The following is an 11,184-nucleotide window of genomic DNA, read 5'->3' on the forward strand; positions in this document are numbered from 1 at the left end:
TTCTCCCCCTCCCCTCAATGCCCTGCACGCAGTGCAGAGAGCGTCTCTAGCACGCAGCCGTCGGGCTAACTAACCGCCCCTATCCCGACGCGGGCACACTCTGAGAGAGACAGTTCGTCGCGGCGGTGCTCCCTCGCGAGTCTGACGGGCGTGCGCGGGGCGCAGGTGAGCTGACGGAGTGTGTGATGCGGCTTGGCGGGGCGCGCACGGCACGCACAGCACGCCGCACAGCGCGGCGCGACGGATGTGGTGCGCTCCACGGCGCGACGTATAGAGCCTTTACCGCCCGCTCGCTGCGAGGCTTGCTCCCCGCCCCTGTCCGGCTCGGGTCCCGGCCCGGCCCCCCCACGTCCTGCCCCTGCCTCGCCTCCTTACAGCCGGTCAGTCCCGGCCCGGAGCCCGACGTCGGCGCATAGAGCGAGGGAACAGCGTCGCTCCTGTCCGTGCGCCCGACCGCGTGTGTGTGTGAGAGTGTGTGGTGTGAGTGTGTTCCGCGCAATCTGAAATGAGGAACAAGAGTTTGGATTAAAAATATCTCCCCGTCGCGATAAGGCCGAGAGGGAGACCCACCAACCAGGTACGTCCATGCGCCGTGTTGTGTGGCGCGAGGGAAGTTCATCGCGAAAGGGTCCGCGACAGTTCACGCAGACCATGCAGAAACGGCACGCGGAATCAGTCAGTAACTGAACCATCATATACGGTTGGCTCCGTGTATGCTTGACTATATTACAGACAAGGTCCGATCTGACAATACTCCACTAAAACTAGGTGTATATTATGCAACCGTTGGTAATTTCCAGAGAGCAATTCCAAGCCCTCCTGGTCAATTATAAGAAATATTTACTGAACGTGATGTTCGGAGACTCTGTGAGAAATTCCAACACTACTTCCTCACCGAAAAGATTCCTAGGCGGTTGTTCGAGGAACGATAATCCTTTATTGAAAAATATGTGACGTTTATGAGGGCCGTATGAAGGTAGGGCGTCGCATCGCTGGAGGTAGTGCAAACAGAAACATTGATATACACTAGCATCAAAGTAAGTTATCAGTAGGTAGATAGCAGTTAGTAGAAGAAGGTGCAACCCGCTCCGCCCCGCCCCGCACCGCCCCGCCCGGTGGAGCGTTACGTAAGGCTAACCTTGCCTTGACGCCTAGGCGGCCCGGCCGCCGTCGCTGCCACCGCCGCTGGACTCATCGTGGCGCGCGGTCTAGCGTGGCCTCTTCGATGAGCACAATTATCCAATCACTGACCCGATAACATGACTTTTTCTGCAATATGAGACGGCTACACTGAGCAGTCTACTTTACGCAGATAGTGTCAGTGTGGTCTCCAGCCGAAGCCCTCGCCGCTCTCCCCCACTACTCGCCCTTGTCAAATGGGCGGAACCTCATTCATTTACGTAACCACGCGACCGCGTTGTCCGGTAAACTCGCCCATGTGCGCACGTGTGAGCCACCATTGGTGCAGCTCATTCTTTCAATCACGATCAACATAAAAACAATTCCGATACGAAAAATTACTTTTGTTGGTTGTTTTAGTATGGCGAGCTTTTCTTGTGGGAGCTCAGCTGTCGCCACAACGCATTGGCCTGCTCGGGCGCCCCCCCCCCCCAATCTCGTCGCGTGCGAAGTCCTGGATCTGACTTTAGTCGCGTGGACCCAGGGAAAGTCTTGTGTAGTTGTGTTCTACTATAATAAGCTGTCGCTACAAGCAATCCCAACACATTCTCCTGGACCAGTGGGACCATGTTTTAAGTCGCATTTGAAATATCTCCCCAAAACAATTTCTATTCAAAGTGAGGGAAACTTTTCGAATTGCTGGCGGGGGTTACAAGTCGAGCTACCTGGAGAAAGTAATACCTACAGTGGGTTTCTTTACAGATATACTGCTATTTTCCCCCTCATCAGAAGGTTTACAAAGGCTGTCGGGAAAGAGAAGGGGCATTCAGACAAGACTTTTAGCCGTTTTCACTTGCAGATAATAGATAATAATAGATAATATCAAGGTGAAATTGATGAGAGGCGTACGAATCACACTGACCCGGACCACCGTGCTACAATTTTTGGGGACACCATTCGCGCATTCCTTTCTACCTCATAGCGAGCAACCGAGTCATTGAATCCTAAACGCACGACAAAAGTGACAAGTTATAAAGATTTGGACCCGCTCATTAACGACGCTCTCTGCTTGGACGGACGACATGCGCAGAGTGGCGTGGCGTGGCGTGGCGTGGCGTGGCGTGGCGTGGCGTGGCGTGGCGTGGTCGGATCGGAATCCAGAAGCGCCGGCACAGGTGCGCTGGCATCTCCCGTTCCTCTCGGAATGTGTGAATGAAAGGAGTGAATTAAGAACAGCAGTCCGATCTATCTAAGGATAATTCGAAGGGCTACTACTTCAAGATCGAATTCTTCGTTGGCCATCCTCGAGGATCGTCCAGAAAGTTCGTTCGTTTTTATTCGGCAAATCACTTGACCCCGGCGCCTGCGCGACTCGAGATAGGCCACCACGTGGTGCACGCATGCGCAGCTGGTAAGATGTTGCCTACCGATCAGGCGCTCCGAGAGCTTTGCGTGGGATGAACTTGCCAGTTTCGTATCGGCGAATGACGGTCGTGTGTACTTGCTGGATGGCCCCTTACGCAGCCGTGCAGCATCCAGCGCCGGCTTTCCTTAGGCAAACAGCCGGCCGAGATGATTGCAGGCCGCCGAGCACGCGTTAATGCTCGGCATTAATCACTATAATGTGTGGCGATCGGGTGGCGTTTATCATGCAGAGGTGGCAAGCGCTTATGTGCAGCTAATAAAAGTACATTTTTTCACGTTTGGTGCTGCCCTGCCCGCCCCCGGTCAAAACCTTCCAGACAACCTCTCTCTCTCCAGTCGTCCCCTCTTCCCCCCACCCCGACCCATTCCCAGCTCAGCCATCCTAGCTTATATAACTAGGGTGGGGGCCCCAGGTGGCTAACCTCACCGTCCGGCAGCAGCGCCCGACCCGTTCCTCGCCACGATATTTGGCTGCTGCGAGCAGCGCTACATTTGATTGTCGCATTAATTTTAACCTTTTTGTCAAACATTTCCTCTGTCCTCGACTCGGCCTCTACAACCTGCTCCGGTTCTGCTGGCAGGATCTTATCATCTTTGAACATGCGACTTCTGTCTTACGACATTGTAAAAACAAAAACAAAAACCATTCCGATGACGTCTTGCTTTTGTAGCCGGGTTGTTGGTCCAAAGACACTTTGTTGCTAACCTTAAGACTGGCCGTGGTTGTGCCACCGACGCATGTCGTTAGGCCGGCTTAGCATGTCGCTGGACCGGCGTCACATCCCATGCCGCTGACATACCAAAATGTTACTCTTAAGCCTGCTCCCCTATGTAAACTAATCCGCTGTAAAACCTCTGGTGGCTGAAACCCCTCGTTCACTTCCGACTGTGCAGGCCGCCGTCTGGCAAAATAGTTCACCTGATGAATCACCTTTTTTTCGGGGGGGTTCCCTTGTGGCGCCTATAGCCGTAGGCTCACGGCCCGAACTAGTACGCAACCCGCACGCACGTGCGCCCAAGTCGACGAAAATAGATGTGTGGGACTGTCCGCGCCCGCAGGCAGAAGCGTCCGGGCAACTTGTGCCCGCCTCTGCATACTCCGGCACCTGACGGCGTGGCGTGGCCGGCTAGCTGCCGAAGGGGAAGCCCTGTGTACAGAGATGGGGATGGGACGTCCTCCCAGGTGGCGGCCCGGCCCGGCCCCGCCCGGCCCGGCCCCTGCTCGTTGAGGCCGGCGGTCTCATTCTCGTTCGAGTTCTCGTTCGAGTTCTCGTTCCTCCGGCCCGACCGGACCAGCCCAGCGCCGTGTAATCGATGTGATCCATCCGGCTTATTTATCTGCCCGGGTCCGGGCCGGTCGCCGCTGCTCTGCAAGCGCGTTCGAAAAAAGAAACGAAATACAAGTAAGAATCGCCTACAGGGCCGCGTAAGACAGACAAGGACAAAAGACCTCGAGGCGTGAGCGCGGCGTTCTCCCTTCCGCACTCCTCCTCCCCATCCTCCTCCTCCTCCTCATCGCAAAACATTAAAAGCATGAGGGGGGCCCCAGCGCCAGCACCGTCGTCGGCAGACAACTGGAATTCTGTCGCCTGCCAACGCTGCATATCACGGAGAGAACCTGTTTCGTGTTCTGCTCCCTTCGCCTCAGCGGTTCCCTTCCGTTGAGCGGATAATACATTATTTTTCGATCTCTCTCTCCCTCACTTTTTGTAACTTTTTTTCGGTCATCGGTAAATTGATGACGGTAGACGCTGCCGTTGATTTTCTTTGCGCGCGCAAATTGCGTGCTGCTTTGGTATGCAGGATGGTTAATTAATTGATCAGTTCAAAATCAAGTTCTTTCCAAAGTGAGTATAGTGGAGTTCAGCCTAAGGCTCTGGTTACTGGTCACCGTTCTCCAAAATAAGGATGTTGTTCCTGTTGGGACTGATGAATGGTGCGCATAGCGCGCCGTTCGGGAAAGGCGTTCTTTTACTGGTACCTATGCTGGCTTGGACCTAGGCGTGGGTCGAGTAGCCCCCACACCGAATCTTCCCCCCCTCTGAAGGCTTTTACTTTATACCCATTGCCAAGGTAAGGGTCACGCTGACGTTGCCCCCTCCACCACCCTCCCCTCCCTCATCTCCATTCCGACCTGGAGGCCACTGCCGTCAGCTCCAGCTCCCTCCCCCCTCCCTCCCCCCACACACACTCACTCACAAACACACAGGCACACACGACCAACCAGAGACGAACACCAATGCTCTTCGTTCCAGCGTTATGTAAAGCCAAAGCGTGCCAGAGCCACGAATCATTTTGTATCGTTATATAAGGAGTAGAGAGGGAGGGAGGGCAAGGCCTGCCGCGGGACTACTTTACACCTATTAAAAATATGCGTGTTTGCTACATTTCAGAGCAAATACCATTCTTTTTTTATTAATTTTTTAAGTGGGGCAGCGCGGCCACGTCCCATTCCCGTATACCCACAAGTTTGGTTTGGTCGAGGCGCCGTGGAAGCACTCTCATGGGCCCTCCTACTCATATCGTTACAGTGCATGTCACGCTCTACCATCCTCCGTTCTTTTGCCTCTTCTTGGAGATTCTCGATTAAAGTTCGTTAGATTTTTAAGAGGGGTGCGTGGGTTGCGGTATATGGGCGGGCTGGGCGGCGCGGGGCGGGGCGGCCGAAGGGCTCAGCCCGGCCTGCTGACCCCCACTGCAGCTCCCCACACCTTTCCCCGGGAAGCTAGAGAAGCACTGCAAGTGACATGTGCCGTGCGCCGCACGCTGCAGCGGGGTGGAGCGCGGCGGGGCGGCCCAGCTGGCCAGCAAAAGAGACGGCGCTATTCCGCCTGGTTTCGAACGGTTTTTGGCGACACGTTGGGTCCTCTTTATTCGTCTATTTTCTTAATGTTGGAGACAGCTCCTCCCTCTCAAGTCTAGGTTTTGTGAGTGGCCGACTCAGACGTCCCGGTAGGCGGCATCACTGCGGTAGGGAAGGACCGTAGGAGGATCAGAGCAGAGCCGATCAGAAGGCCGAGCAGAGCCTGCCACTCTGGGACGGAATGTTCCACGCCGTGCGTGAGCAGCTGAGCAGGGCTGCTTGTCAGAGGACAAGCGGTCCTACCAGTTGGGATAGACGAACGAACGAACGAACAACAACAAACGAACAAACAAACAAACAAACAAAAAAACAAAAAAAACAACAACAAACAAACAAACAAACAAACAAACAAACAAACAAACAAACAAACAAACAAACAAACAAACAAACAGTAGCTGGGATTGGCTCCCGTTGGCCCCGCTGCAGGATTGCGTGCGATTTTGTCTTATAACCCGGAGCGAATGGGCAGCCAACGGACAACGGCAGCCAACCACCCGCACGCCGAGCTAACGAACTTGTCTTACTTACCACACGACACATTATTGTAATCGGACTCTCTAAAAGAAAATGCATCTTTTTCTGCCGCATGACCACCAGAAGGCTGCGCCCCTGCGCCCTTGTTTTGTGAATGGCCACGCGACGTGGTCGCCCCAGTACCATTCATGTCAGCGGGGTAGCCCCGGCCCCGGCGGCCGGCGCGATCATTCCCTTTTCATTTTTACGATAGCCGGTCACCCTTTGGCTGCCTTTGGCGGGGGCGCCGAGCCTCGCGCCGAGCGGTGTGCACACCGTGGTGCGGTCGGGTCGAGGGTGTCCACGGGGAATGAGCTGATGGTTCAATTTGTGGTCGGGATCCTGCGGCAGGGCGTGGCTGGGCGAGAGGAGGTGGCACGCTGGAGGCAGCGACTCGTAAAAACGAAAATAAAACGTCGCCCGCATGAAACTTGTGCGTGCACCGCGATCGGGTTACGAGCACCAGCGTTTGCGATATCGCGTGAAAAAGAGAGAGAGAGCGTGCGAGAGGGAGAGAGAGAGCGTGCGAGAGGAAGAGAGAGAGAGAGCGAGAGAGAGAGAGAGAGAGAGAGAGGGGGGGGGAGGGGGGGAGATAGAGAAATGCCATCTGCAGCCGCAAGGAGAGTGTCGACCTATTTTGTTTAAGATTAGGTGAGACGTATGATAACAAATCTCTTTCTTTTATTAACTTGTCAGGAGGTTTGCGTGCAGCATTTGTTTCTGAAAACTGCTTTGAAATCGGATGAGTCTCTGGGATATGAAAACAAATTGATTTGTAATACAACTTTGCCAACGAGGGGAATGCCCCGAGCTCTTGCCACTCATCTAGACGCCTTGGGAGCGTTCTCTCGTACTTACTGTGCGGACGGCTAGTCCACGGAGTATGCCGCTCTGCTCTCACAGATATAAGATCTCCCTACGGCTGCCGCTGACCCGCGCCGCTCCGCGCTCCGCCCCGCCATACCCCGTCGATAATCACACCGATCGAATGTCCTCCCCCTCGGCGCCGCGGGGCCGGTGGACACTGCTGGCACCAAAGGACTTACCTTGCCACTATTCGTGAAGAATGTCCTTGCTGATGTTTAAAATAAAAACAAAACTGGAGAGATAAATTGGCTAACGTTGTAGAATCGGACTTCTCGTCACAATCGTTGCTGAAGTTAAGAGACTGATGACGGTGATAAATACCATCTCATCACAATACTGGCTGGGAGTGCAATGAGAGGGATGGATGGGCGTTGGAGACGTCTCTCTCGCACTCCCAGAGAAGGTGCCCGACGCACTCAGGCCAGTCAGTCGTGCCGAGGATCCGATGATGTCTTAATTGAACCCCGTCACACGTCCGCCCGCCTCGCAGCTCCCTCCTCCGCAGCCCGCCTCCTCCTCACCTTGAGCCTCGAGCCCTAACTTGATCTTCACGACCAAGGGCGCCGATCCAATCAATACAAATATTACAGACAGATTATTGGTCCACACGATGTCGCAGGCGAAGGCTCCGAGGTCACCGTCACCGTCTTCTCTGTCCGCAGGTGCGATGGAGAGCCCCGGCGCGTCTGCCCGCCCCGGCGGCTCCGGCAGCGGCTCCGGCCACGGCTCCGGCGGCTCCGGCAGCGGCTCCCCGGGCTCCAGGACGCCGTCCACCCCGACGGCCGTGGCCCTGGAGCAGTTCCAGGAAGGCGCGGTCGGCTCCATGACGCTCGCCTGGAACGACCTGTCGGTGTGGGTGCGCAAGCCCAAGGAGGGCGCCGGCTTCTTCAGCCGCGAGAAGCACGAGCACAAGCAAATCCTGAATAGCGGTAGGTTTTAATTAATGAAACAATTATATTTTTCAGTTGCGAATATGAATGAGGGAGGGAATGACGTAAGTAGTGCCTAATTATTGAAAATTGGTGACTGAAAAGACGACTTTTGTTTCCAGTATGCGGCGTTGCAAAGTCCGGATCACTGATGGCGATCATGGGTGCCAGGTGAGCTTTTCCTCCTGTGTGACCTCATGCCGACATTGTCTACTCGCAAGACACTTGTCACTCGGAGACTTTACTGGTGGCCTTCGTCACTTTTACAGCGGCGCCGGGAAGACCACGATGCTGGCCACGGTGAGCCAGCGCGTCAAGGGCATCACCCGGGGCGAGATCCTCGTCAACGGCCACGTCGTCGACCAGCACTTCATGTGCCAGGTGTCGGGCTTCGTGCCGCAGCAGGACCTGGCCGTGGAGTGCCTCACCGTACGCGAGCACCTCGAGTTCATGGCGCGCCTCAAGATGGACCGGCGGGTGCGCAGCAGCCAGCGCCACCGCCGCATCCTGTCGCTGCTCATGGACCTGGGGCTGTCCAAGTGCTGCCACACGCAGCTGCGGCGCCTCTCGGGCGGCGAGCGCCGGCGCGTGTCGCTGGCCGTGCAGCTGCTAACCGACCCCCCCATCCTGTTCTGCGACGAGCCCACCACGGGGCTGGACAGCTACAGCGCCGGCGCGGTCGTCGAGCACCTGCGCCTGTTCGCGCAGCGCGGCAAGGCCGTCATCTGCACCATCCACCAGCCAGCCTCCGGCATCTTCGACCTGTTCCACCAGGTCCTGCTGCTGGCCGGCGGCCGCGTCGCCTTCTTCGGCGAGGTCCAGGACGCGTCCCGGCACTTCGACAACCTCGGGCTCGTGTGCCCGAGCACCTTCAACCAGGCCGAGTTTCTCGTGTCGCAGCTGGCTGTGGTGCCGGGCCAAGAGGGCCAGTGCCTCAAGAAGATCCAGTGGCTATGCGACGAGTTCGACAACTCCAAGTACGGCCAGGCGCTGTCGGACGAGCTCGCCGCGCACACGGGCCGCTTCCTCCAGGCCTGCGAGACGAGCAGCGCCTCCTCCAGCAGCAGCGCCCTGGGCCTGGGCAAGGTGGGCCGCCGGACCTGGTCCGTGGCCAGCCACGACAGCTGGCAGAGCAGCGAGGAGTTCCAAAAGTACCTCAACATGTAAGTGCGAAAATCACCAGTGTGATGCAAGTTCGTGTTTTGGAAGTGATATGATGAGTAAATATTTCCTTTCGCCTTTCTCTTCCAGTAAGAAGCCCACGAAGTTCACTCAGTTTTACTGGCTAGTCTGGCGGTCCCTCATCGAAATACGAAGACAGCCAACAGATGTCCTGATCCGGTTGGGAATGCTTATGGTGAGACGCCCTTATTGGACTTCCTTTAGAGCCCCTTTATGAAGAAATTTGCAATCCAGAAAGTGCCTCCGTTTTTCTCAGATTCATTCGGTAGTTTCAGTTTTTTAAATGGTTTTATTGAAGTCTAGTTTCATTCGGTAAATTACGGGAGCTCGGCGCCTGCGAGGCTCGGGGTAGGCCACCCCGCAGTGCACAAGTGCATTGTAGGAAAGATATTGCATACCTATCAGGCGCTATGAGAGCTTGCATTTGGCTTAACTTAGCAGTTTAGTAACGGCAAAAGACAAACGACCTTTCCGAATGATCCGAATTACACTAATGGTGATAATTTTAGTAGGGAGTGAATTTTATCCTTTATCGGAAAATTAATTACCGTTGTGTTCCATTCCCTTGGTTTTGTATAGTATAATTCTGTACCGCATTCAGGCGTTGTACTGCCTGTAGATGGAACCAAGCGATGCAGGTCGGAGGGCACGCAGGCTTCACTCTAACGCCCAGTATTGTGTTCCAGTTCATCGCCGTACTCATCTCCACGCCGTACGTCAGTATCACAATGGACCAGAAGGGTATCCAGAACATGCAAGGCTTTCTCTACCTGATCGTCACCGAGATCATCTTCGCCTACTCGTACAGCGTGTTCCACACGTTCCCCCACGAGATGCCAGTCCTGCTCCGGGAGATTGGCAACGGCCTTTACTCCGCGGGGCCCTATTACGCCTCCAAGATGCTTATCCTGGTAAGACGACAGACAGCTGGTCAAGGATTTCATGATATTTCTCGAAATATTACCTCGCACAACCTCGCGTATCACGCAAGACAAAAACTCTGGTCAGTCCATCATGGTGACACTGGATTGGTGATTGCAGCTGCCGCGAGCGGTCGTGGAGCCGTTCCTCTACACCCTTGTGGTGTTCCTCGTGGGTGGACTGACGGGCGGAATCGCTGATTTCTGCCTTCTGCTTGTGCCAGTTTGGGCATGCGCCATAGCGGCCACAGCCTATGGTAAGTACTTCCCCGAGACTTTTCATCTTCTGCCTTACACCGGCTAAGCGCACTGAAGAATGCAGCCAGTTTATTTCTCCGTCCATCTTCCAGGTTGCCTGATGTCAGCGTCCTTCGAGTCGATAGAGACGGCCGCCATGGTCTCCGTGCCGTACGAGTTCATCTCTGTCACCTTCAGTGGGCTGTACCTCCAGCTTGGGTAAGAGGTGGTCGGAAACGATTGTTGGATGGAGGAGAGCACAGTACCGGATGATTCATAGAAGACGCAGGTGCGGGTGGGTTTGCCTACCCACTCTGACCGTAAGGCGCCATAGCCCCTTGGGTAGGCAAAGCCGCGCGCACCTGCGTCTTCTCTGAATCACTCAGTACTTTGATCACATCATCACACAAGCATACATGTTTATTCATAATATGTTTGACGAATTCAGGAACTTGCCCGCTCATCTCAAGTGGATTCCGTTCATATCTGTATTCTATTACGGTAACGAGGCAGTGTCTATCCTCCAGTGGGAGAAAATAGATTCGATAGGTCAGTATGCAATGTGTTGTGTTAGGCGTTCTTTCAGTTTACAAACGTTTACTTCGGCATAAACACACTATACTTCTGTACGTTTCTCTAAACAGCTTGTGACGAGGACCCCGGCATCCCCTGCATTTCAACGGGACAGGGTGTCCTGGAGAAGTACGGCTACAAGCCCAACGACCTGGGGCTGGATCTAGCGGGGCTGGCGGGTATCTACGTCTTCTGTCATCTGTTGGGCTTCGCAGCACTGTGGCGTCGGAGCAAGCGACAAGCTGTCTACTAAGGAAACGCACCCCAATGCTCAAGACTTTTTTGAAAAATAAAATAAAATAATGCAATTCTTCTGTCAGAATGCTGACAAAGTTCAGATCGAAATCTAACCGGAATAGTTAATTTTTCGTGATATGGATGTGTTGTTGCAAGGAGATCTAGTCGTATCCAATCAACGGCAGTAAGTAATTAAGCTAGTTACAGGATGAACTGTACGTAGCGAACCTACGGCACAAATTTCGTTGCGTGTCAGTGTACATTTCTGGATATACTTAAATACATTTTTAAGCTGTACAGTTCCGCTTAAGCTAGAAGG

At 54.6% G+C, this 11,184-nt stretch overlaps 1 protein-coding gene across 2 annotated transcripts in view; it reads left to right on the forward strand.

Annotated features, from left to right (window-relative positions):
• The window catches only part of LOC113212751 (protein scarlet-like), an 18,737-nt gene extending 7,553 nt beyond the window's left edge, over positions 1-11,184 (forward strand). The window contains exons 1-10 of one of the 2 annotated variants that reach the window (XM_052273419.1): positions 169-577; positions 7,450-7,716; positions 7,839-7,887; positions 7,986-8,879; positions 8,968-9,073; positions 9,585-9,809; positions 9,940-10,075; positions 10,169-10,274; positions 10,504-10,604; positions 10,700-11,184. In XM_052273419.1, the coding sequence (XP_052129379.1) occupies positions 7,455-7,716; positions 7,839-7,887; positions 7,986-8,879; positions 8,968-9,073; positions 9,585-9,809; positions 9,940-10,075; positions 10,169-10,274; positions 10,504-10,604; positions 10,700-10,881 (2,061 nt within the window). In that variant the 5' untranslated portion in view covers positions 169-577; positions 7,450-7,454 and the 3' untranslated portion in view covers positions 10,882-11,184. Of the gene's footprint in view, positions 1-168; positions 578-7,449; positions 7,717-7,838; positions 7,888-7,985; positions 8,880-8,967; positions 9,074-9,584; positions 9,810-9,939; positions 10,076-10,168; positions 10,275-10,503; positions 10,605-10,699 lie in introns of those variants that run through there. The other variant, XM_052273420.1, reaches the window with a different exon arrangement.

This window comes from Frankliniella occidentalis, unplaced genomic scaffold, assembly GCF_000697945.3.
Source record: "Frankliniella occidentalis isolate FOCC.00 unplaced genomic scaffold, Focc_3.1 Scaffold270, whole genome shotgun sequence".
Taxonomy (NCBI): Eukaryota; Metazoa; Arthropoda; class Insecta; order Thysanoptera; family Thripidae; genus Frankliniella; species Frankliniella occidentalis.